Source organism: Eutrigla gurnardus (genome assembly GCF_963514095.1).
Source record: "Eutrigla gurnardus genome assembly, chromosome: 8".
NCBI lineage: Eukaryota > Metazoa > Chordata > Actinopteri > Perciformes > Triglidae > Eutrigla > Eutrigla gurnardus.
In genome coordinates this window covers 26,011,949-26,037,828 of record NC_139922.1, presented here as the reverse complement: position 1 = coordinate 26,037,828, position 25,880 = coordinate 26,011,949, and the positions used below count along the sequence as shown (strand labels likewise).

The following is a 25,880-nucleotide window of genomic DNA, read 5'->3' as shown; positions in this document are numbered from 1 at the left end:
CACGTGATGATGACTACATCCACTTTTCAATCACAAGGTAGCCCCGCCTTAGAGCGAGCCCTAAAAGGGATCATAACTTACAAAATCATAATAATAATCACGCTGTATAGAAGAAGACTTAAACTAGTGATTGAGAAGAGATGTTGTCAATGTTTACTGGATAATAAATCAAGTGAGAGGTCATTTTCTCATGCAATCGGACTTCTTCTTGCAACCAGAGGAGGCGCGCCCTGATGGCCAGCATAGGTAATGCAAGCATCCACGATGGCTTGGCTTTTTCCGAACTAGAGGTTTGGAAGGTCCAGTGTGCTGGTGCTGAACACCAGGCTTCTCAGGAATCTCTGACACTCTCCACCACTCCCTCTGCCTCCACCCACAGCCCTCCTCCTCCTCCACTCCTTGTGGGTTGTGAATGTCGTCCAACAGGCTGGACTGCCTGCGTTGCAGTCTTGTCTGTGGGGTAGTGACAGTTGTTTGTCATTGTGTATATGCATAAACAGGCACCCTATTTTGTTTATGGGTGATTCCCTCGGAGTCACCACTAAAACACCCGGTGACTTTAGGACCCAGTGAGAGACACTCGGGGGGGCGCGGCACTCGGTTTTAATCTGACCACAGAACCTGTCTGCTTCCTCTTGCTTCCTCAAAGACAGTTCAAACGTTCCCTCACAATAGTTCCTGGATGTGACAGATGCAATAGAGAAGTGCTCCGTGCAGCAGTGGCAGAAACGCCACAGCCCTGAACCCAAGCCGTGGTGACTCCGATCCATGGACCGCTGGATGAGGACCTTTGTGTCCTGACATGCCTGTGAAAGGTGCCCTATCCCAGGCAGTGTACAGCCAGCTATGGAGAAGCAGGCCTGGATACTGAGGAGCTTCCTGGCCCAGCTGGAGAGACAGGAGGCGGTGGACGAGCACGCGGCGAATGGCTTTGCCGGGGAGTTTACAGTGAGTCAACCGTTGTGTTCCTTTAGCTGAACTACTGTTTTGAGTGATTTGGACGAAGCCTCCACACAGTGGACTTATTTGTTCTGTGACTTTACTGATGAATTACTGACAAGTCAGTTTTTCCAACTTCCAACATTTCACAAAACTGTGTCATGTTCAGGGAAGTAACATGCTGCTGTTGTAACGCCACATTTGTTCTTCCTCTTCGCACCAATACTAGTCATTGAAGGCGCACAAACGAGGAAGAAAAATGCATCAGAATATTTAACAAGTCTTCTCATTTGTTCATTCACCACGTATCAGTCGTCCAAGTAACGCACATAACAAGCGCTATATCTACATGCAAAAAAGACTTCTCGAGAAGTCCCGACACCCAGGGTGACATCATCCGCGGGCTGCTGCCATGGCGACCAGTGATATGCAAGTGCCCGAGGACAGCAGCGTATGCTTCACATGCTGCTCTCACCCCGACCACTCCGGAGGAAGGGGCCTATTGCATCACTTCCTCTCAGAACAAAAAGCAGTCTGTGGTGATCAGACGGTCTGCGATGCTCGAAGCGGGCTGTTCGCGACGACCAGAAACAAAAAGACCAGTGTCTCCACAAACCCTGTGAGCATGGACGGGCCTTCAACTCCAGAGTCAGACCTTCCGCATAGTGACGTCTGGCTGGAAATCCTTTAATGTTTCTCAGCCACCGTGGCGGTTCCTATAAGTGAGTCATAGGTCATTCTGGTCATGAAGGGTTGAATCACAGAAAAACTGTCCACGTGTGACCATTATGGTCACAAACTAATCCACAAAAGAATAAAACATCATAGATTCATCTCAAAGCAGTACGGTGGTGATAAATACATTTGACTTTTCTATGCCCCGAAAGCACCGTAAGGCACATAACCACACAAAAAGGGAAACAAATGTCCTTATTCATTTAATAATTAAAATATGACTTTGATTCTGCTTGCCTGGCTTCGATTTTGAATTATTATGAAACCTCCACGTGCTCATCATAAGTAAACCTTATTAAGTGTGTTTATTGGACTATATCCGGCCATATAATGCCAACCCATGTTACATGATATGACATTAGTGAACAGCTCTTCTCTCATTTGCACCTGTCGTTGTTTGTTAATGAGCAGGACATCAGCTTACAACTCTATTTCTGTGGAAACAATGAAATGGAAGATTTGCATAATGCATAGTCTTCATACAATGAGTCATTTCCCCACCACTTCATTTATTGTCCTTTGTGTGGTTGCTTTAAGTAAACGGAAGCAAATCTTACATCACAGACAACGCTGTGTGATTAATTTGTTTAACTGGTCAGCAGATATTGAGTTCTCCAAATTAACTTAAACTTAACGTAAAAATAAAATGTCTGCAAGTGAAGTATTATGATACTCAACCTATTTAGTCATTACAAAATACAATGTGTTATTATTATTGTTATAAAGCATTATAAATATCTATGAGTGCTTATAGCCATCATGATACACTTGTATTAGCAGGTTATAACACATTATAAGTATGTATAAAGCCACATTCACATGGCTCCAAGGAATTATGACTAAAAAGCCGTATTTACATTTTCCCTGTTTTTCAGAGGTTGAAAAGCCAGTCGACGAAGTACCGCATGGACCGGACCTACCCCACCAGGACGGCAGAGAAGCAGGAGAACATCAAGAAGAACCGATACAAAGACATCGTTCCCTGTAAGCGTCATAGTTCTGCATGATCTGCATCAGGGCACTTCAAATCAAATATGAATAGGACATTATGACCTCCGTATATTTACACCTCTGTCACATTAATGAAGCTGAATGTAGACGGATTGAAGAACCGACTTACGTGTCTGTGTGTATGATGACCTGACCATATTTTTATAAAACTATTTATTGAAAAGTGTATTTTATTCTAATTCTCTGTACTCCTTTTTTCCGTCATGAGGCTGAGCAGTGCGACATTTACACTCTAACCACGTCTTCATCTCTTTTAGTCGACCACACCAGGGTGAAGCTTACTCTCACCACAGCTAAAGGTGACACCGAATACATCAACGCCAGTTTCATCAAGGTAAATGAGCAGCAGAATTTTACACTGCATTGATATAACTAACGTGTCTCGTGCATATTCTGCATCCTGTTGCCTATTATAAGCTATAAGCTGTGTTTGGTCTCAAGGGGGCGTCGGGATCCCGGGCCTACATTGCTACTCAGGGTCCTCTGCCTCACACGGTCCTGGACTTCCTGAGGATGCTTTGGGAATACGATGTGAAGGTATGAGCCGAATGTGGAACACAACAAGGTGTTTATTTTTTACAGTTGCTCAAAGCCTGACCTTTTGAACTCCTCGCCTCTAGGTCGTGATCATGGCCTGTCGAGAATTTGAGATGGGAAAGGTAACACCATTTCCATTTTCCACATTTTCCTCAACAGACCAAACTATGCTTCTTCATTTTGTGTGCCAGTTGACCATCAGCCTGCGGCTGTCTGCCTATAGTTTCCGGGGGATTTCACATTTGTGTTTGTTACAGGGAAGAACCGTGTGAAATGTTTAATGTGAAAAACACTTGTGCTCCCCCCCCCCCCCTTTTTTTTTGGTAGAAAAAGTGTGAGCGCTACTGGCCACAGAAACAAGAGCAGCCATTTGTTTTTGAGCCTTTCACAGTTTACTGTGTGAGTATTTATCTTCCCACAGTCGCACTTCCTTTCCTACAACACTTGCATATGCTATTACTATTAATAGAAAATATAAAAACAGCTAAATTAATGACTCCGCTTCAAGATGCAATGCTTGCTTTTTTTTCTTTCTACAGGACTCTGAGGAGAGCAAAGGAGATTATCTGACAAGGACGTTAAGGGTGACTTACCGCAACGTAAGCAGTGTCTACACTGTACTGTGGGAATAACTGACCATGATTCACTGTTGTTAGCTGCTACATAGATTACATCCCAAAACCATAGTGGTCATATTTGTAATCTTTGAGAGAGGATCTACTTGATCTCCTGAACAATTAATGTAAAATCTGTTTTTGTCCTCTGAAAACAAGCTTGCCTTGTTATTGTCTAACAATGCGTTTATTTTCTCCAGTGTAGCCGGACTTTGAAACAGCTGCACTATTACAACTGGCCAGACCACGGCGTGCCAGACTCCATCCCTCCCATTCTGGAAATGTTGCACGAGATGCGCTCCTATCAAGCCCACGACGACGTCCCCTTTTGCATCCACTGCAGGTCAGGCCTCCCTATGGATCCATCCATTATGAATAATCTCAGACCTGTTTCATAAACAATTAACTAATCCTGAATGCTAAAAGCATTGAGTTGGAATTTCTGGAAAGGTTCACACTGGTTTTTCAGGGTTTGTAAAAAGACCTCAAATACTTGTCACATTCTATATGGTGTTCCACAGGGCTCCATACTGGGTCCACTGTTCGTGCTCCCTCTGGGCTAAATAATATATAACATAGCTATATGGATGACACAACCGTATACATTTCTGCCTCTATACTAGCAGAATAATTATTATCCAACGTACTGATAGACGGGGCTTGTCTTCTTGCAAGCAGTGATCACTGCTGAAACACTTTTGGTAGCGATTGAGTGGTTACTATGGTGACACATTTCCTGTGGGCAGCATGTATATAACCCCTGTATAGGTTAGCTCCCTTTACTTCTCTTTCTGACAGGAAGTGTTTGTAGGTGGGTCGCTAACGGCCGACTAGGTTTGAAAGTGCATGTGAAGGCATTTCCCCTCAGTTGTTCCAGCGATTTAAAACCCACATCTACCTTTTCACTGTAACTCGAGAATCTTGTGATTTGTATGAATCCACACAGACGGCTGTATGTGTGTGTCATCTGTCACTGTCATCTATGATATGGAAAATTAGTTTCACTTTGTTTTCTGTTGAACTTTTTATTGGAAACTGTGCAATACTTGTGCACAAAGAATGAGTTGGTAAGTTTGGTGGAATTTTCCAAATAAATAAAGGCTATTTGAAAGTAAAGTATATTTAACTTCATCTGATATTATAAGTGATCTATGTGTGCTACGTCAACATGTTTTTTTGTTTGTTTGATAACTAATGCTTACTTTGGTATATACATCAAGCAGCTATTGGTATGAATGTTGTAGAAAAATGATGAAAGCGTGCCACACACACACACACACACACACACACACACACACACACACACACACACACACACACACACACACACACACACACACACACACACACACACACACACACACACACACACACACACAGGAAAAAAAACAGCTCTCATATTTACAATATACAATCCACACGGTGACACGGGTTTATCGATGCCACACGCTGTGTAGAGGACAATCATGTGGAATATTATGACTCAGCAAATTCACACATTTTCTCCTTGCAGTATTCCAGGTTTTTGCGCCTTGAACATTTTTTTCTTATGTTTTAATTGGGGTTAGAAATGACTGTCAGCATTTAAATAATTCATCATCATTAATCTACTTAGAACAGTGGATGGGTGCAGTTTGGACAAGGCAGTTCGATGAGACAGAAAGTCACGCCTTCTGCCATTAATACGACGAGTGACCATATTGAATTTTCCTCTCTCTGGAGATATACGGTTAAATGGGACTTTTTGCCGTTGCAGTGCCGGCTGTGGTCGGACTGGAGTCCTGTGCGTCATCGATTACACTTGGAACCTCCTGAAGAAACAGGTGAGATAGTCCTGTCGCTCCTGCACATAATCTATGCACAATCACACGAATTTAACAGTAAAGATTCAACCTTTTTTCCTGCTGTTTGTGTGCTTGTTCTTAGATGATCAGTCCAGAATTCAACATCTATGACTTAGTTCATAGCATGAGAACCCAGAGGCCCTCGGTGGTTCAGACCAAGGTAGATCTTTGTATTCTTGTATCGCTTCCTTCTAGAATGGTGTTGAGTGAGTTGCTTCCTTCTGTTGAATATCTTTTTAATGATTCGTGTGTTGGGCTATGTTGGGCACCGAACACAGTTTTTTTGTTTAAACTTCAGGAACAATATGAGCTGGTGTACAGAGCCATCAAGTTGCTGTTCGAGAGATATCTGCACTCCGTGGACGCTCAGATCTGCAGAAAGGAGGTGAGTGAGCAGGAAGGCTGGTGAATGGGCTAGAGGACATTGAAATGCAATGGAAGGAACTCCACCAACAGCTGGACAGGCTCTCTCGTAGCATCAATAGCATCGGTATATGGAGGGTAGTCACATGGTCTGAGTAGAAAATCATTACATTTGGAGGCAACTATGAGGGTTGCCTTTAACTGTAAGTATAACATGATGTGTGCATGTCAAACAACCATTCATATTTTCCAAGCATGAACGCACACACAAGCACATTTTCTTAATTTCTACATTTCTGTTGCGACTCACGCTGCCCCGTTAAACCGGCCAGGTCCCGTCTGCCATCACGCCCGACCCTGAAAGCGAGCACTCGGACCCGGATGAGGAGTTGAACCTGCTGCCACAGTTCCAGCACCTGCTGGATGAGGAGAGGGACGTTTCTCCAGAGACTCCCTCGCCTTCCGCTTCAGTCCACCACATCGCCTCGAGAGCCGTGGACATGCAGAGGGAGCGGGACCAATGGCAGCTGCTCCGGACCCTCTCCGAGACTCTGGCGGTCACCCAGGCCCCGCAGGCTGGACCCAAGACCTCCGTGACCATGGAGCACGCCGACCGGAGGGCTGCTGCAGGAGAGGAGAGAATACAGGAGCGTGAAGAGGTACCGTCGCTGAACTCTCCGCCCTCGCCGGCTGTGGCAGCAGCCATTTGTCTGATGGTGGAGGACCCCTACTTCGACGCGCCAATGAGCTCCCCTTCCACGGCGGAGCTGACTGAGTGTGTCCAACGATGGACGAGTGGCCCCGTCTTCACGGCGCCCTCGTTGTGTCTGAATGACGAGACCCTGGAGCCGAACCCTCCCGCCTCAGGTGAATGAGGCTAAACATGAAATAATAAAGTGGTCCAGACTAGAGTCCATTTGCATTAAATGATGTGCCTTGTTGCAGGAACTGCTGAAGTCCATAGACATGAGGAGGCACCTCCTCCCCTACCTCAACGGACCCCTGAATCCTACGTACTGGCTGCAGGTTGGTGATCTCAGTTTAGGTGAAACAAATCTGGAATACAAACCATTTGATTTCGTGACTATTTCAGTTTCTGATCATCTAAGTAAAACTTTAAGCAAGCGTCTGTCATACTTATCCTGCTATGTGCTAATATATATCCTAGATTTATATCATGGTTTTTGTTTTCCAGAGGAGCCAGACCCCCATGAAAGGTTAAAGGTCATCATTCCACCCAATGCTGCTGCCGAGGCGGTCAGGGAGTTAGCAAGTGAGAAAATGAGTGGGAACATATCTGAAACTCTTTAGTATCTTTTATCGCCCGACACAATTACACTTTTCCTTCATGCCACATCTCTGAAGATGACTCATTACTTCCTTTTGTAAAAGGCAGAATGACTCTTTGACTACAATAACAAACCATGACACTTGTTCCCCAGGCAACCCCCCCTCACCTGTCCCCCCACTTCCAGAGAGAACGCCCGAATCCTTCCAGTTCTCCAGTGATCAAGGTGACTTCACAACATCATAAATCACAATCCTTTAAACAACAAATAATAATATCATGTTGATGCAACAGTAAAAAGGTGTATTGGTGCTTGTCTTCAGCTCCTGTGGAGCAGAGGTCAGAGGTGAAGCTGAGCAGAATAGGAACGTCTTCAGAATGGTCCGGTGGCTCAAAGGCGTCTCAGAATGAAACCAAACCGTGGCTGAGGAGTAAGGTGAGGAGGACAACACCCGAGTGGTGAAGAGAGTCTGAAGTTTAGACTTCTCTCCTGTATGAAATATACACTGACATCAGATCAGTTTAGACCATTGGAACACATCAGTTCTGTAACAGCAACATGCTTCTGTTTCTTGTTAGAGTCTGAAAGCAACAATGACCTTCACAGGTAAGACGTTGAGAACAAACGGTGCTGGTGATTCATCTAACTAATCTAATTCATGATTAGAAATAAACATACATTTTAAACGGGACTCAAGATATCACATTATCTGCCCAATTGTTGAAATGAAATGACTTTAAATCATTGAAATTATATTTTCTAGTGGCTTCTCCAGTCCCGGTTAAACATCCCGATCCTGCCTCGAACACAGCTTCAAACTCTCCCGGTCCACGTGTGGACCCAGCGACTCCCCCGCTGGGTCCACATGTGGACCCAGCGACTCCCCCGCTGCCTCCTCAAAGTGAGCTCACCACACTGGATGAGGTCACTTCAGGAGAAAGACGTACAAAAGATGATACATTCGTTGCTGGATTGATTATCTCAGCTGAGGAGAGCCTGACTCCTCCCCTTCCTGACCGGACCCCCGAGTCCTTCCTCCTCCCCACAGACCAGAGTGAGTACATCACCTCGTCCTCACAGCAGAGACGCTCCTCTCCAACGGGTCACCAGGAACCCGGCCTCGGCCCGCCGCCGCCCTCAGAAACGACCCGGCGCTCTCCCAGGGTGGGCTTGTCGTCGGAGTGGGACGGCACGGCTCAGCCCAAGAAGTTCCTCGACGTGGTCATGTGCAGGAGCAAGGTGATGACTACCAATGAGACACTCACTGACTCATGTTCCTAGAATAATCCTAACACCTTTCTGTTTGAGAGGATATTAACATTTTTGCTCTCTAATTGTCCCCAACAGAGCGTTCGAGCTAAAAGCTCCAGACAAGGTGAGCTACTTTTATCTCACCAATGAGTTCTTCCTCTTTGGCTCACATTTTATCATGAGGTTAGCGATATTCTTGTCATCCATATCATATCAACAACACACTTGTCCATCTCTAAGTCTCCTCACATCTAACCAAAGCCTGTCTGTGGGCCGATTCAAGCTTTCAAGGCTCAATACATTCACAAAACAGTTGGGAACTGTAGTTTTTTTAATCAAATGTTCCTCAAACAGGGAGTAAATAGTGTATTTGCTGGCGACCAATAAAGTTCAACATGAGCTACTCTCTCTCTGAAAGCCAGAAATCAGAGTAAAAAGTGAAGAGGTGGCTTCTGGGACCTCCGGAAACTTCAACCTCAACTTTGTGTCATTTCCCCTTCAGTCTCTCGGACTACACAGCAGATAAATGAGAGAAACGTTGAAAATGCTGGTAAAGTGTCTGTCTGTGTTTCCACTCAGAGCCCCTCTCTGCAGCTCGGCAGCTCGCTCAGCCTCCTGTGGTCGTGGCTGGAACAGGAAGTGGTAAGTTGCTTCATTAGAGGGGCTGCACACCACACGCTAGCCTCTTTCACACACTCATCCGTACTTATTATGAAACGTTAATTCAAACTTCAACGTTTCCTTATAAGACTTTGACAACGCGGGTCATCTTTGGCCATCAGAGCTCATTTACCAAAGTTCCTGTTTGTGTTGATCAGCGCTCCTGAACTCTGAGACGTCAGGAAACCAATCAGACAGAAGCAATGAGAAGGGCATGACACGAACAAAGGTAACACTACGGCAACACTACAGCAACACAGCCAGTTACAAAGACAACCATTGCATAAAGTGGAGTCAACTAAACGCGTGTTTCTGATTCTTTCCTCCCAGAGTCTGTTTTTCAGACACAAACAAAAACGTAAGTCTCGTTGAACAGCTCGGTAACGGATGATGATGATGCTGCTGATGATGATGATGCTTGTGAGAAAAGTCCCACTGACACGGTTTTTCATTTTCTCAGGAAAAACTGCCCCTCCTCCGCTCCCCACCCAACCTGGACCACCAGCTCCGCCATCCTCAGGGTTCAAGCTCGGTGGGTCTACGTCGACATATTACACAATGCTGTCATACACATCTTTATGACATCATCGTCCCTTCCACAGGCTTTGGGAACCGTCTTGGGAAGCCAAAAGGTCCCCGGAGTTATCCAGAGTCCTGGGTTTGATATTCAGAGTCCTTTCTCATGATGATGGTGAACATCATCACACCACCAAGGAAGTCGCACACTGAGGCCCTGAAGAGCACCGGGGGGACAGCAGCGCCCTCTGCAGCCGAGAACAGGACGTGCTTTGTTACCACCACGGATGCACTTTGCACACATATCAATACATGTTTTTAAATAGAAACGAGTGCCTCGTTGAACAATATGGACAGTCACATGGACCTGTGACATGAATGTTATTAAAAAGCCTCTGGGATCATGTGTTTGAAGCGTTAGGCAGACGGCACTGAGAAGATTGACACTTCTCCTTTTTGTGCTCAAAGCTGGTTAAAGCTGTTAAACTAAAATATATATCAGGTGTGTGTGTGTTTGTGTGTGAGCATTAAATAAGAAAATGGGTATTACGTTGCATCTTGTTCATCAGCACATCACTTTTTCTATTCTAAAACAAACTAAACATGTTCTCATGTTTGTTCTTAATCATACGGTTCACATGTCTGGGTTTTAAATGAGTTTAAAGCATCTAAAAAAAAGATATCTCAAGGTACAATGAACGTGATTTTATACTGAATATCCATATGATGCAACTGTACAGTCAAACTGTGTTACATACACTGGTTATACACAAAGTTATTTATTAAAAAAATATAGAAAGTCTATTCATTCTCATTGTTTTCTTTGCCCATTTAACTGAAACATGTTGGGAGCAGATCTCTACCTTCTGTAACTCATCAACCAGGAAACTGACAAAAACCATCAAAACAACACGTTTAAATTTGTCACAACACATACGACCAACGTCACACTTATTTCTACATTTAACTCAGAAGTCAAAACAGACACATTTCTGATAATAACCTGCTTCCCTGAAGGGGCCAGGATGCATGATGGGTAAGCGTTCCTTCCAGGTGACGTGCAGATAAAAAGCAAAATGTGAGCAATATTTTGCATAAATAACCAAACAAACAAACAAAGGTGCACTACGGCTGCCTTTCTGCTCATCAATCAATAAACCTCCCGGGTTGAATGGATCATAAACCGTACAAGGCACTAAAGCAACGTCTGGTAGAGCCAGACCATGTTCCATGTCATCTTTTAGGACGGATCACTTTGGACAATGAGACGTTACACTGCAGAACAGTTCAGTCTTGGATCATAATTTAAGATTTGGTGGGATTATGAGTAAAACAACAGGCATTCTCAGTATAAATCCACACTTCACAATCACTTACAACACGGTAACCCTCGGCAACGGTGCCGCCATCACCCGAGTGACGTTCCAAGCTAAAAGTAAGAGGTGAGCTTAACAAAGTGCATTCATAGCATTCCCGTTTCCCAGCTATAACCACATAATATATAGATATATATATACATACCAAACTCCAATGACACTCCACACCTGACGGAAAGATTCAGAAAATTATTGCCGAGAGCAATAGCCGTTAATTCTTTCATCATTTACAGGCGCTCCAGGTGGATAATTACTATTTAAATAAATAAAATATCAAAAATATCAACAGTTAAAAAAAAAAAGGGCAGAGTATAAAATGCTTTTTAAGTAAAGAATGGGGCAAACTTCAACTTATAAGGCAAAAAAAAGTGTCAAGTGCTTGGAGTTCAGTTGGATAACGACGAGTCAAATATATATATATATATATATATATATATATATATATATATATATATATATATATATATATTTGCCTCTGTGACTGAAATACACAAAACAATATCATGTCAATAACATACGTCCAGACTTATCATATATTTATGCAAACAATGATTCCGACTGCTGCAGACTTTCCATCTTCCATTAAAAAGGAAACAACAACAAAGCCTTGAGTATCGATTAGTCACTAAAGTGTGTAACTCATATTACAAAACAATGATTTCTTTCCGTTTGAATGAGACAGTAGAGTTCCAGTTAAGTTGCTATCAAATAAAAACAGTCCCAACATTTGGAACATTTGATCAACATTGAAAAGATTTTTGGAAAGTGTGAAGAATAATTTAAAGGCTTCCTGATTGACACAGATGTCAGTCTCTAACTCCTTCCTGTATGACCAGAGGTCAGCGTGGAGGTCATTTGGGGAACGCTGCCGTGTGGCTGAGGGCGTTTAGAAGGCTCTTTTGAAGGTCTGCATCCAGAGCGGACCGGTTCCTGGTACTCTGGGGGTGCCTGAGTGGATTTGGTGGGCTGTGGAGGGGCGGGCTGAGGCTCCCGGGGAGGTGTCGCCGGCCTCTGGAACTCTGGCTCTTCAGTCTTGGCCACGCCCCCTCCCTGTGGCAGTGGGCGGGGCATCACGGTGGCGTCGGGCCCGGCGGGGGAGGACAAAGAAGAGAATAGCCCCGAGGTGGAGCTGTGGAGGCTGGGCCGCCGCCGCCGCCGCCGCTCCTCCTCCTCCTCCTCCTCCTCCTCCTCCCCCTCCCCCTCCCCCTGGTACTGTTTAAGGCGGATGTGCCAGGCCAGGCTGCAGACGGCCGACACCGTCTTGAACTGGTGGATGACGTTCCTCGGGATGAAGTAGATGTCGTCGTCACAGAGCTGGACGCGGACGTAGCGGATGCCGTCTCTCCTCAGCTGGTTGAGTTTGGCGTCGTCGATCCACTGGACACACTGCAGGAGGACGTGGCGTTTCATGAGTCACGTTTCAGCACAAAGAGACGACACACAAACTGATGGACTCCCACCTGAGACACGGGCGGCTCATACAGATCCAGCTGCAGCCTCTGGACCACGTCGTTGAAGTCCCCGGCCTGGAAACACACTACGTCTTTGGTGATCCGAGGTCGGTTGTTCCTGTAACATAAAACATGCTATTGTTGTGAAAATGTACAGCTAAGGTTGATCAACTTATTCAAAAATAATTTGTTATATTTGCTGAAATTATCTTTACACCCCGACAGCAATCAATAAATCAAATGCTCTGACAAAAAACAACCAATAACGGCCGTACAGCTGCCTGCCTGACATCTGATAACTGTAAATAACAAGAAGAAATGAGAAATGAGGACATGAATTATGATCATTTTTGGGTTTGAGTGACTTTGGCTAGAGGCCTGAAGGAAGGAGGTGCCAGTGTCTCTTGCTTGACTGTTGAATAGACTCCTGTAAAGCACCTTAAACTGTGCTATATAAATAAAATGATATGATATATTTAGTGCTGCCAGGCGCCTTCATTGAAAAGAGATGGTGATGCTGTGAATTTTAAAAAGTCCAGCGTACTCCGAGTTAACCAACGTTCTCAGAAAAGCCGCCCACCATTCTCCGAAGTGCACCGCCTTCAGGACGCCCACGGCCGCCGTGCTCTGCCAGTCGAAGCTCTGGCCGACGTGGTCAGCGTGGGCCTTGGTCCGGTCCTCGAACAGGACCTCTCTGGGTTCGCTGGCCCTCGGCAGGTAGTGCAGGTTTTTGATCTCATTCATGGACCTGGACACAAATAGATGATTCCTATATTCCCACAACTTTGACCATCATATGGATACGTAAACGTGTTCATGTGTTCACCTGCGTCTCTTGAACGGAGACTTGGGCATGTCAGCGGTGGGAACCATCTGTTCTCCGGGTCGCACCCACATGATCGGACCGTCGTCACTCTGAGAGCGACAGTCCAGCTTCAGACTGGAGAGGCTTCCCCACGGCAGGGTCATCTGTGACCACACACACACACACACACACACACACACACACACACACACACACACACACACACACACACACACACACACAATAAAAAATGTAATCACAGGCCTCCTTATGATTATGAAGTGATTTTGTTTCTGTTGAAATTCATGTCATAACAGCAGATTGTTACAGCGTGCAGGCAGTGGCGGCACCAGGGAATTATTATTGGGGGGGCAATGAGGGGGTCTGATTGTTTATAGGAGGTGCTAGTGAATTCTGACACCAACAAATAATACTATAATAGATATAGATGGACTGTTCCCGTGGCCGTGCTGATACACTACATATTGTCGAATGCATGTTACTAAACGTTTATCATAAAACAAACACAAGCATATATAACTACTTTTAATGAAATTAAGTGCAAAACAACAAGCACAAAAAACAATACAAATCCACCACAGAGAACATCTGTGGATTTACAAGAGTGTAACTGAGAATTATAGCACAGTGTATAGTTGTATACAGTATACTCTTACAACTGTCTCTTAACTCACTAAATATGTTTCCTCTCTCCTTCTGTTCTCCTCTCCTTCACTCTCCACTCCTGTCTTCCTCCTCTTCCTCTCCTCTAAACTCCTCCTCCTCATTCCCCACTCCTGTCTTCCTCATCTTCCTCTCCTCTAAACTCCTCCTCCTCACTCTCAACTCCTGTCTTCCTCTCCTCTTCCTCCCTTCTTCTCCTCCTTCTGTTCTCCTCTCCTTCACTCTCCACTCCTGTCTTCCTCTCCAATTCCTCCCTTCTTCTCCTCCTTCTGTTCTCCTCTCCTTCACTCTCCACTCCTGTCTTCCTCTCCAATTCCTCCCTTCTTCTCCTCCTTCTGTTCTCCTCTCCTTCACTCTCCACTCCTGTCTTCCTCTCCAATTCCTCCCTTCTTCTCCTCCTTCTGTTCTCCTCTCCTTCACTCTCAACTCCTGTCTTCCTCCCTTCTTCTCCTCCTTCTGTTCTCCTCTCCTTCACTCTCCACTCCTGTCTTCCTCCTCTTCCTCTCCTCTAAACTCCCCCTCCTCACTCCCCACTCCTGTCTTCCTCTCCTCTAAACTCCTCCTCCTCACTCTCAACTCCTGTCTTCCTCTCCTCTTCCTCCCTTCTTCTCCTCCTTCTGTTCTCCTCTCCTTCACTCTCCACTCCTGTCTTCCTCTCCTCTTCCTCCCTTCTTCTCCTCCTTCTGTTCTCCTCTCCTTCACTCTCAACTCCTGTCTTCCTCTCCTCTTCCTCCCTTCTTCTCCTCCTTCTGTTCTCCTCTCCTTCACTCTCCACTCCTGTCTTCCTCCTCTTCCTCTCCTCTAAACTCCTCCTCCTTCACTCTCCAGTCCTGTCTTCCTCCTCTTCCTCTCCTCTAAACTGCTCCTCACTCACTCTCCACTCCTGTCTTCCTCTCCTCTAAACTCCTCCTCATTCACTCTCAACTCCTGTCTTCCTCTCTAAACTCCTCCTCCTCACTCTCCACTCGTCTTCCTCTCCTCTTCCTCCCTTCTTCTCCTCCTCACTCACTCTCAACTCCTGTCTTCCTCTTCTTCCTCTCCTCTAAACTCCTCCTCACTCACTCTCCACTCCTGTCTTCCTCTCCTCTAAACTCCTCCTCACTCACTCTCCACTCCTGTCTTCCTCTCCTCTTCCTCCCTTCTTCTCCTCCTCACTCACTCTCAACTCCTGTCTTCCTCTCCTCTTCCTCCCTTCTTCTCCTCCTCACTCACTCTCCACTCCTGTCTTCCTCTCCTCTAAACTCCTCCTCCTCACTCTCAACTCCTGTCTTCCTCTCCTCTTCCTCCCTTCTTCTCCTCCTTCTGTTCTCCTCTCCTTCACTCTCCACTCCTGTCTTCTTCTCCTCTTCCTCCCTTCTTCTCCTCCTTCTGTTCTCCTCTCCTTCACTCTCAACTCCCGTCTTCCTCTCCTCTTCCTCTCCTCTAAACTCCACCTCCTTCACTCTCCAGTCCTGTCTTCCTCCTCTTCCTCTCCTCTAAACTGCTCCTCTCCTTCACTCTGCACTCCTGTCTTCCTCTCCTCTTCCTCCCTTCTTCTCCTCCTTCTGTTCTCCTCTCCTTCACTCTCAACTCCTGTCTTCCTCTCCTCTTCCTCTCCTCTAAACTCCTCCTCCTTCACTCTCCAGTCCTGTCTTCCTCCTCTTCCTCTCCTCTAAACTGCTCCTCACTCACTCTCCACTCCTGTCTTCCTCTCCTCTAAACTGCTCCTCATTCACTCTCAACTCCTGTCTTCCTCTCCTCTAAACTCCTCCTCCTCACTCTCCACTCGTCTTCCTCTCCTCTTCCTCCCTTCTTCTCCTCCTCACTCACTCTCAACTCCTGTCTTCCTCTTCTTCCTCTCCTCTAAACTCCTCCTCACTCACTCTCCACTCCTGTCTTCCTCCTCTTCCTCTCCTCTAAACTCCTCCTCACTCACTCTCCACTCCTGTCTTCCTCTCCTCTAAACTCCTCCTCACTCACTCTCCACTCCTGTCTTCCTCTCCTCTTCCTCCCTTCTTCTCCTCCTCACTCACTCTCAACTCCTGTCTTCCTCTCCTCTTCCTCCCTTCTTCTCCTCCTCACTCACTCTCCACTCCTGTCTTCCTCTCCTCTTCCTCCCTTCTTCTCCTCCTCACTCACTCTCAACTCCTGTCATCCTCTCCTCTTCCTCCCTTCTTCTCCTCCTCACTCACTCTCCACTCCTGTCTTCCTCTCCTCTAAACTCCTCCTCCTCACTCTCCACTCCTGTCTTCCTCTCCTCTAAACTCCTCCTCACTCACTCTCCACTCCTGTCTTCCTCTCCTCTTCCTCCCTTCTTCTCCTCCTCACTCACTCTCCACTCCTGTCTTCCTCTCCTCTTCCTCCCTTCTTCTCCTCCTCACTCACTCTCCACTCCTGTCATCCTCTCCTCTTCCTCCCTTCTTCTCCTCCTCACTCACTCTCCACTCCTGTCTTCCTCTCCTCTTCCTCCCTTCTTCTCCTCCTCACTCACTCTCAACTCCTGTCATCCTCTCCTCTTCCTCCCTTCTTCTCCTCCTCACTCACTCTCCACTCCTGTCTTCCTCTCCTCTTCCTCCCTTCTTCTCCTCCTCACTCACTCTCAACTCCTGTCATCCTCTCCTCTTCCTCCCTTCTTCTCCTCCTCACTCACTCTCCACTCCTGTCTTCCTCTCCTCTAAACTCCTCCTCCTCACTCTCCACTCCTGTCTTCCTCTCCTCTTCCTCCCTTCTTCTCCTCCTCACTCACTCTCCACTCCTGTCTTCCTCTCCTCTTCCTCCCTTCTTCTTCTCCTCACTCACTCCCCACTCAAGTCTTCTTCTCCTCTAACATACTGTATATAGATGTATTACGTGTACTTCTATATAAACATACTGTATATAGGATATAGATGTATTACGTGTATTTCTATATAAACATACTGTATATAGGATATAGATGTATTACGTGTATTTCTATATAAACATACTGTATATAGGATATAGATGTATTACGTGTACTTCTATATAAACATACTGTATATAGAAGTATTACGTGTATTTCTATATAAACATACTGTATATAGATGTATTACGTGTACTTCTATATAAACATACTGTATATAGATGTATTACGTGTACTTCTATATAAACATACTGTATATAGGTGTATTACGTGTACTTCTATATAACATACTGTATATAGAAGTATTGCCCTTAAATATAAAACATGTTCCTGTGTCTGACCTTGAGAAAGGGTGACTCCTCCAACATGTCGAGGAACTCTGGGAAGAAATCTCCCACTTCCTCATCCACAGCTCCCACCAAGCTGATCTGCCTCATGGGTCCGGACCGGTACGTCCCCGAGCAGTAAGTCCGGTTCACCTGGGACCAGAGGAAACGCTGAATGTGTTCTACATACAGAGTGTATCCACACTGTCTACGTGTGGAGGAGTCTGTAATCATCGTGGCTTTCAAGGTGCGTCTGTTATTTGGTCACATTAACAGCACCGACCCAGTAATGTGCTGCACACACAACCAAAGCATTCATGTATTCTCTGGACTCCAAACTGGCTCTACTTTCCCGGCATTAAGAAAAGACCGCAATTCAGATCTGATTGACCATTTTAGGTAAAAGAAGATGGTTCTCTGGTTCCGAGCTCTCAATTGTGAACATTTCAGTTGTACATTGAATCATTTTCCTCTCTTTTGACTGCTGATTGGACAGAATGAGCAGGAATGTGTTTCACTACTTTCTGACATTTTAGAGACGAGATGAAACCCAATTGAAAAAAGGAAACGTGCTGATTGAGCTGATCAAGAAGCAACACGATGACTACGGCTCTCGTTAGAAGCTGTGTTAGTATGTGTATGTGTTGGTAGTACTTTTACACACTTGAGAGTGGAAGTTGGCGATCGTGGTGGTTTCGATGTCCTTCTTGCCCAGTATCTCCATTTTGACCGGCGTGTTGGGAAAGTTGAAGGCAAAGTACTCCAGGAAGTCGGGCATGAAGGCGGCCGCGCTGTGCACCACCGCCAAGGCGTACGAGGCTGCACCCCGGCGTGTCTCGGCGAAGGCCAGCTCCAGGAACTCCTGGGAGAAACGCTCCATCTCGGCCGGGCCGAGACAGGAGATCTCGTCGGCGTAGGCGTGCAAAACCGACCCCCCGCCGTTGGCTTGCCTCTCCTCGTGCATGAAGCGTCCACACCAGGTGCCCGTCTGCAGGCAGGAGCTGCGGATGTAGTGGTCTTGGTGGGAGAGGAAGGGGGCGTGTCCCGGCTTGACGGCCCGGCTTCCATGCATGCCTTCCTGCTTCATGGCGCCGGCCGGCAGATCTGAGCCGAGCCCCCCACAGACCGTCTGAACCGCTTTGTTGTGCACATATCGGACCTTCTTGGCCCGATGCTCATCCTCGCGGTGCTTCTTCTTCTTCCTCCTCTTCCTCAGGAGATACTCCTCCAGCGTGAGAGACTTCTCGTTATGGGGCTCTACAGACACAGGAGTCAAAGTCAGAGGGGATGTGGAGGGGAGGGGGCTGAATATCGGATTACTTTTCATCCCCATGGAGGAGTTATCAAAAGTTATACGAGTCAAAGTTAAACAAATATGAACAATCCTGCAACTAATCCAATTTAAACTTATTGTCTGTTTTATATTTTATTTATTTTATTGGTTGCTTTTCATTATTCACTGTACAGGTGTCCTTCTCAGAAAGATAAATAAAATGTATTATTATGATTATGAGTTACACTAGAGTGCAGACCATGCATTCATATGATTTTATGTATCCGTTTAGTTAATGGCTCCATTGTGCTGTACTGAAATCTGCTATAATAAACAACAGAAACATGTTTACATCCTGTTATCCTATTGGTTTATAATAAACAACAGAAACATGTTTAAATCCTGTTATCCTATTGGTTTATATCTGCTATAATAAACAACAGAAACATGTTTACATCCTGTTATCCTATTGGTTTATAATAAACAAGAGAAACATGTTTACATCCTGTTAACCTATTAAATGCATCTTGTAAAGGACCTGGTTTAGTCCTGGACACCGTTTTAAACAGACACGTATTCCCAGTGACGTGTAAACAGTGAACTCACGCTTGTTCTTCTGCAGCTGCTTCACGTTGGCCTCGGTGTTCTCCTTCTTCAGCTGCAGCTCCTCGTCCCGCTGCTGGAAGGCCAGGCCCTGGGACCCTTTGGGGGGCGTGAAGGTGAAGCCCGGCTGGGGGGGCAGCGTCCGCTTCTTCTGCAGCGGCCCGGGTGGAGGAGGTGGAGGTAAGAACTGCTGCGGGGGGGTTGAACCACCATTACTAAGCCTGTGGTGGTGACGGACACGTTTATCTTGTTGGCGGCTCTGCTGCAGCTGTTGCGGCTGGTGGCTCCGGTGCCCGGCGGGCTGCTGGGTCCGGTGCCCGGGGGGCTGGGTCCGGTGCCCGGGGAGCTGGGTCCGGTGCCCGGGGAGCTGCTGGGTCCGGTGCCCGGGGGGCTGGTGGGTCCGGTGCCCGGGGAGCTGGGTCCGGTGCCCGGGGGGCTGGTGGGTCCGGTCCCCGGCGGTCTGGTGGGTCCGGTGCCCGGGGAGCTGGGTCCGGTCCCCGGCGGTCTGGTGGGTCCGGTGCCCGCCGTGCTGGGTCCGGTGCCCGGCTTGCTGGTGGTGCTGCTGGGTCCGGTGCTGATGGAGCTTGACTTTCTTCGCGGACTTCTCCCGCTTGTCAGGCGACAGCTCCCTCCTCTTCCTCCTCTTCCTCTCCCTCATGAAGGTGTCGAGGCTTTCCTTCACCTTCTCCTCTTCTTCCACTTTGGCTCGGAGGAACTCGAGCTGAGCTGCCATCTTTGCACGTAGGCTACATTTAAAGGGACACGAGGACGCGCGTCTGCGCAGGTGTAGTCCGCGCGCGCTCCGTTCGTTTTGTAGTTCCCTTCTGTGTGTTCTCCAGGCGTGAGCTCTGGAGCTCTGGGCTATGTAGTTTACTGGCGTCGCAAAGCCTCACGGGAGTTCGATCGCACCGGGTGAGTGCGTGCGGCTTTGCACGCACGCACTTCTGCCCAGCTGACGTCATGGTTGATTCATGAAGATCCGCGAGGGGGCAGTGTTCCACGTTTACAGCAGTGAGACGTTTTTCATTCAACTTCAACAATGAAGAGCGAAAACATCCGGTTGTTAATTTAATGCCGTCATCCATGATATCCGATTTAACGGATTCACGTGAATGCACCGCCAAGTCTGGTCCCTGTGAATACACTGAACGATGTTTACATTTTAATGGCATAAATTACTGCAACAAGCAAAAACACGTGATTCTTTTTTTAAGGTAGACTTGAAAAAAACATCTTTTCAGAGAATCTGAAGCCAGAAACACAAAAAAACACACCAAACTTCATTCTGTTTCTTCAGTAAACCTTTATTTATCAGTGCATGAACAGAATGCCATGACCAGATTATTTCTTTACCCCCCCACTGTATATCATTTCCTCTCAGCTTCCTTAAAAAAATAATGAAACGATTTACAGAGGATTATTTTTTTTCTGCATGAAGGCAAATATTTATACAGGTGCTGTACAATTTATAAACATTTACAACTACCATGATGTCAAAGCTAAAAGATTTGTTTTAATATATATATTTATGTGTCGGAGCAATGCAAGGCCACAGTATCATACATGGTAATGGCATGAACATTAATTAAATACAGTAGCCCATCATATCAACAATAAAGTGGACAATAAATTAGTAAGTGGTCTGACAAAGAGCAAGAGTGTGTTTCTTTCTTCCGTACGTCCTTTAAAACAAAAGGCTGAGGAGGCTTCAGCCCATGCCGAGTTTCTGAATCACAGAACCACTAGATGTCTCTGAACTCCACAGCAGCTACATTTAACCAACACTGCATGTGTTTGTCTTCAGATCAGGGGCACAACTCATCCCAATACATAAAAATATACTGTATATATATATTTCTACATCTGAGACTTCAATCCCTGTTTTAATTAAATGTGATACACGTCATAGAGGAATTTTAACAGCACTCCCACAAAAAACAGTCAAAGAACCATTTTCTCTCCCCTCCTTGTATGGAAAATTAACTGCATTCTCAGAGAGTCTGACTTCTATTTGTGACAGCCACGATGTTAACAACAAACAATTAAGCAAACATTTACCCCCCCCTCACATTATGGGTCGTGATCTAAATAAAAAATAAACAATCAAAAATAGATTTGGAGTCTTTGTGCCTACATTTGTGAATGATGTGATGGAAAAAGCAAAAAAAAAACATCTCTTATAAGTAGAAGGCCTTTTACTTCCTCCAACAAGCTCTGGTGACTCATCGACACACACACACACACACACACACACACACACACACACACACACACACACACACACACACACACACACACTCGTTAAATAATGTATGTTTGGATGAAGTATAGTCGTTGCTACGGCAATATCTAAAACGTCACACAGGTCTACCAGTCAGCTTGTATACGTACACACAGCCGCGAAATCCTAGAAGTAGAACGTATAGATTTGAGAGTATTATTATTTAAGATGGTAGTTCTATTCCTATCGTTTAGTCCACACCAAAAAATGACTCAACGTGGATGTGTGTATTACTGCTTTTTGTTCGTTTTCAATAAATTACATTATGCTTTTTTTCCTTATTATTAACACACGTGTAACAAACTATAAACCACAAGTATCCGGTCAGCTGATCGATGCATATAAATCTGTCCGCTCTCTTCACGTGCACGGATGCAGTTCCAACCCATCGGCTCAGAGGCGGGACACACTCTGTCACCCTTTTTGCAGCTGATTTTGAAGAGAAAGTCGGCCGGCTCACTTTGCAGTCGATGAATCAATCAGGGAGAAAAACGCAAAGTGACTTCTTGAATGTGTCTTAAACTTCTAAAGTGACCAAAACAAAAAGCAGGATCCTTCATGGAGGCGGGAAGACGGAGCAGTTCCACCCCGTCGCCCACAAAACGGTCTCACAGTGAGTGCAGCTTCTTCATAACCGCATCTGATTGGCTCCCACCGTCACACACGTCATCGTACAAAGTAAGTAAGTATCGGCGTACAAGCACGCGTGTCAGATCGGAACATCAGCAGCTCGATGCAATCCGACCGGCCGAGGCAAACTGGGTGAACAAAAAAACTCAGAAGCAATGAGAAGCTATGTTGCTGGTTACACAGTGATCTGCTTTGTCCAAGATTGCTAAATTTCAAAAATCCTTCCATTCTAAATGTATTTTCTGAGGCTCAGCGGTTTCCTTCATATCCGATCCCGGGAGGAAATCACACGTCTGCGTACGTTGTGTCCACCTGGGACTGGATCTTGGCAGAGCTGGGGACTTTCCATGGACCGGGGGTGATGGGAGACTTCCTGCTGGTCGTGGTCCCGTTGCAGCTGGGGTCCTGGATGCTACTGCTGGACCCTCTGGGATCCTTTCGGATCCCTTCTTCAGGTGGGCCGTGGTACCTGCCATCCCCGGGTTCCTTATCCCCCGTCTCCCTTCTGCTCCTCCGGTTCAGGGTGCCGCCGCCGTCGGCGTCCGACCCCGTCCTCTCCCTGTGGGAATGATGGGATTTGTGTCCCGCCGCCTCTTGCTCAGCCCTTTTGCTCTTCTTGTGGCGCTCAGCTGTGCCCAAAGCTTTGTCTCCGCTCTCTGCAGCCCCTCTCTCCCGCCAGCAGGCTGCATCCTCCTCGCTGCACCTCCAGTCCTTCCCGTCTCCAGAGGCCGTGCTGGGCTGCTGACCAGCCGGACGCCGGGGGCTCTGGGGCTCCTCCAAGTTCTTCAAAGTCACAGCGGGCTCGTATTCCCTCTTGGAGCTCTTCCTGGGGCTGGAGGAGTGGTGGTCTCTCTGTCCTTGGGCTTTCCTGTCTTTCCTCATATCCTCCAGGGATCCGCTGTGGCCCCGCTCCTGTTTTCTGGGGCTTTGAGAGCGCTCTTCTCGCTCCACCCGGCCCTCAGCGGCTCTCTTGGGACTCGCAGACTTGGAGTCACTCCTGCTCGTGGTCCTGGTCGGGGTGCCGGGGCTGGTGGTTCGCTTGTGGCTGTGCTGAGAGAGCTGCTGTCCTCTTGATCGGTTGGCCTGCCGACCGTGCTCCGGCCCAGCGCCGGGGGACCCGGAGGACCGGGGATCCCCCGCGGAGAACTCTCTGGCGGCTACGGTTTTGGGCGAAGACGGGGACAGCTCCAAGGCCGAGAGGGAGACGGAGGACGGAGAGGCCGGAGACGAGTGCCCGTCGGACACGGAGAGTCTAGGAAAGCTTGAGGTTGGAATGGTTACTTTGTCCTTTGAACCTGAGGAACAAGCAACGGGACGTAAGAAAACATTCCAGCGGAGCAACAAAGGATCAGCATGAGCTAAAATATCCCTTATGTTGGATATTTGAGAAATATTTCATATAATTAAAGCCATCAAGCAGACAAAGTATCCTCATTGTGACATAAAAGGTGTCTGCCTTGCTGGCTTTCTGTAATAACCCCGTGTAATCCCTTTAAATATTTGCCTGGTTTGAGATATGCATCAGCCATTAATGGAAAAGGTGACGGCGCTGACGTTTCAATCCCCCCCCCCCCCCCCCCCAGCTGTGTGATTGAGAGCAGATATATGCAGCAGAAAACCAGAGAGAGAAAAAAAGAAGAGCGATGGACTTAGTGGTGCTGAAATGAGCTTTTTTGGGAGGATTTCTAGGAGCGACAACTCGTAGAAATTCATTCTGAAAGGGTCTTCGGCTTAAAAGGTCGATGCCAGTGAATGCACACGGACCCCTTTAACACGTGTCACTGATTCATCCAGTTAAGGGTTTTTTTAAGGATGAGGTATGCGTTCAGCGGCATCCCGGCTTTTTGCAGGACCCTTTAAAACATGAACCTGCAGAGCTCTGAAGCCTCGCAGCGCTCCTGCAGGTCTGTTGGTTCTTCTAGGACTCACTGCTTTGGTTCAGCCCTCCAGTAACTCTGCTAACTGATCTATATTTCAGATTCGATCGCCGGGGATGAAGGAAGGGGACAGAGGACGACACTTACAATCGGGGGGGAGATAGAGAGGTCAAAGGCAAAAGTACAAGGTTTACCAAGGTTATTAGGGACAGACCGAGAAAAGCAGTGAGGCCTTTAGTGATGCTCTGGTTTCATGTAGAAGCACAGGGTGGAAGAAGAGTTCAGACCTATAGGAGGAAAAGATAAATAGGTAGAAACAGACGGCCGTGCCGAGTGCAGAAAAACAGGATGCAATAGAAGGAGTGAGAACGACAGGAGAGAGAGAGAGAGAGAGAGAGGGAGAGAGAGGTCAAGAGAAGCTCGCCATACGTGCACGGGAATCAAACAGCTCAGCACCCGGCTATCAAGCGTATCCGCATGTTACATATGTCATTGTGCAGCTGATGCAGCGGTACGGTGTGAGGCGGCCGTCAGCGCTGACTCACTGTGGTCCGGGACCAGACCCTGGCCGGGTCTCAGCAGCAGGTGGACCTTACTGCCCCCCGCCTGGATCAGCTCGATGGCCCGAGTGTGCGTGATGCCCTGGGTGGCCTCGCCGTTGATCTCCACGATCTGATCTCCGACCTGTGTGGTGCACATATCATTATCCATTCATCAGCGTGGAAACGACAGAAAACAGATTCTCCTGATGATTCTAGGATTCAAGGTAAAGCGTGTTATTTGTCTGAACTTTCACGAGCCGGTTTCTACGAACTCACGTGGATCCTGCCGTCGTTGAGAGCAGGTCCGTCCTCGGCCAGTCGCAGGATGAACAGGCCCATGTTGTACTCTTTCCCTCCTCGCAGACTGAAGCCGAAGCCTCGCTGGCTGCGGTCCAGCTCCACCACGAAGCAGCCCTGGATTCCACACACACAGGGACATATAGGAATGAATGATGATAGAAAGGTTGCAGGCTGGAACATCACCGGGACATGACGGACGTAGTTTGAGTCCAGTAATCTAAAAGGACATCTGGATCTGACCTGCTTGGACCCGGACTTGCTGAGGGTTCCCATCTCTCTCGGTTGGAAGGAGTTCCTCACCTCAGCATCACCGTTCCTACGACAGAAAAGAAAACACTATGCGTTAAAATCTGACATGACATACAACATCATTTACACAGTCAATTATATATTATTATATATGAATATGTCACGGTTTTAGTAAAGGCTAACCAGGGACAAAGACGGGAAATCCTATATAAATCACATTTTCCTAATTATTTGTGTGCAATGTTGTCACTGTTAAATAAACAATCAATAAATATTACATATCCCACATCTAAGGTGACATCGAGTCTGTGGATCTATTGCCCAGCCTTATAACACACAGCAGTAATGTGTGAGTATGTGAGCTACGATGCCCCCCCCCCCCCCCCCCAAACACACACTTTATCTGCTGCTAACATTAGACAACCTGAACTTAGGTATATTGTGATGGACTGTATGTGTATGATATGTTGAGGATGTGATGTTTTTGTATATGTATATGTATATCTTATGTATCTTCTGTGTTGTTGTGTATATTCTGGACCCCAGGAAGACTAGCTGGGTACTCAGGGACCAGCTAATGGGGATCCTTAATAAACAATAACAAACAACTGATGTGAATTCTTCAAAGAGCCATATTGGCTAACAGGAAGAAAGGGGGCAGACTAACGCTTGGCGAGCTCATCACAATGCCTTTGTGGGGAACTGAGCACCGTCTAAAGAGTGGAGGTCTTCTCAGCAGCTCTGGCACGGAGGAGAGTTCACACACTTAATGCATAATCTCCCTCCTTTTTCTTTGCTTTGCCATCCAAACAGCCTCCCTGGACTCATGTTGCAGGTGTGTGTCCATGTGTACCTGTGTATCTG

General features: G+C 46.8%; 3 protein-coding genes across 4 annotated transcripts in view; 1 reads left to right on the top strand and 2 right to left on the bottom strand.

The window, feature by feature from the left end:
* The first annotated feature begins 444 nt into the window (after positions 1 to 444).
* Positions 445 to 10,561, top strand: ptpn22 (protein tyrosine phosphatase non-receptor type 22). Of its 2 annotated transcripts, XM_084014725.1 has the most exons (25): positions 445 to 948; positions 2,550 to 2,658; positions 2,943 to 3,019; positions 3,127 to 3,222; positions 3,306 to 3,344; positions 3,550 to 3,621; positions 3,762 to 3,821; positions 4,037 to 4,179; positions 5,593 to 5,659; positions 5,763 to 5,840; positions 5,979 to 6,065; positions 6,376 to 6,910; positions 6,989 to 7,069; positions 7,239 to 7,316; positions 7,486 to 7,557; positions 7,655 to 7,767; positions 7,911 to 7,938; positions 8,096 to 8,190; positions 8,224 to 8,571; positions 8,680 to 8,707; positions 9,163 to 9,225; positions 9,402 to 9,472; positions 9,574 to 9,601; positions 9,704 to 9,775; positions 9,846 to 10,561. In XM_084014725.1, exons 1-25 carry the CDS (start codon positions 847 to 849, stop codon positions 9,905 to 9,907), a joined length of 2,604 nt encoding a protein of 867 aa, XP_083870851.1. In that variant the 5' UTR covers positions 445 to 846; the 3' UTR covers positions 9,908 to 10,561. The 2 variants fall into 2 exon arrangements, with proteins under 2 accessions (XP_083870851.1, XP_083870850.1); XM_084014724.1 differs by having other exon boundaries at positions 8,096 to 8,571.
* Positions 10,562 to 11,589: 1,028 nt separating this feature from the next.
* Positions 11,590 to 19,919, bottom strand: rsbn1 (round spermatid basic protein 1). Its single transcript, XM_084014726.1, has 7 exons — positions 19,141 to 19,919; positions 17,926 to 18,518; positions 17,277 to 17,414; positions 13,413 to 13,555; positions 13,167 to 13,334; positions 12,596 to 12,704; positions 11,590 to 12,521 (listed from the first exon to the last, which is right to left on the bottom strand). The coding sequence occupies exons 1-7, from the start codon at positions 19,868 to 19,870 to the stop codon at positions 11,949 to 11,951; spliced, it is 2,454 nt and encodes an 817-aa protein (XP_083870852.1). The 5' UTR covers positions 19,871 to 19,919; the 3' UTR covers positions 11,590 to 11,948.
* A 571-nt stretch (positions 19,920 to 20,490) lies between these two features.
* Positions 20,491 to 25,880, bottom strand: part of magi3a (membrane associated guanylate kinase, WW and PDZ domain containing 3a) — a 91,476-nt gene continuing 86,086 nt past the window's right edge. Inside the window, 4 exon segments of the mRNA XM_084014722.1 lie at positions 20,491 to 23,343; positions 24,471 to 24,609; positions 24,744 to 24,881; positions 25,008 to 25,083. Of these exon segments, the coding sequence (XP_083870848.1) occupies positions 22,334 to 23,343; positions 24,471 to 24,609; positions 24,744 to 24,881; positions 25,008 to 25,083 (1,363 nt within the window). The 3' untranslated portion in view covers positions 20,491 to 22,333.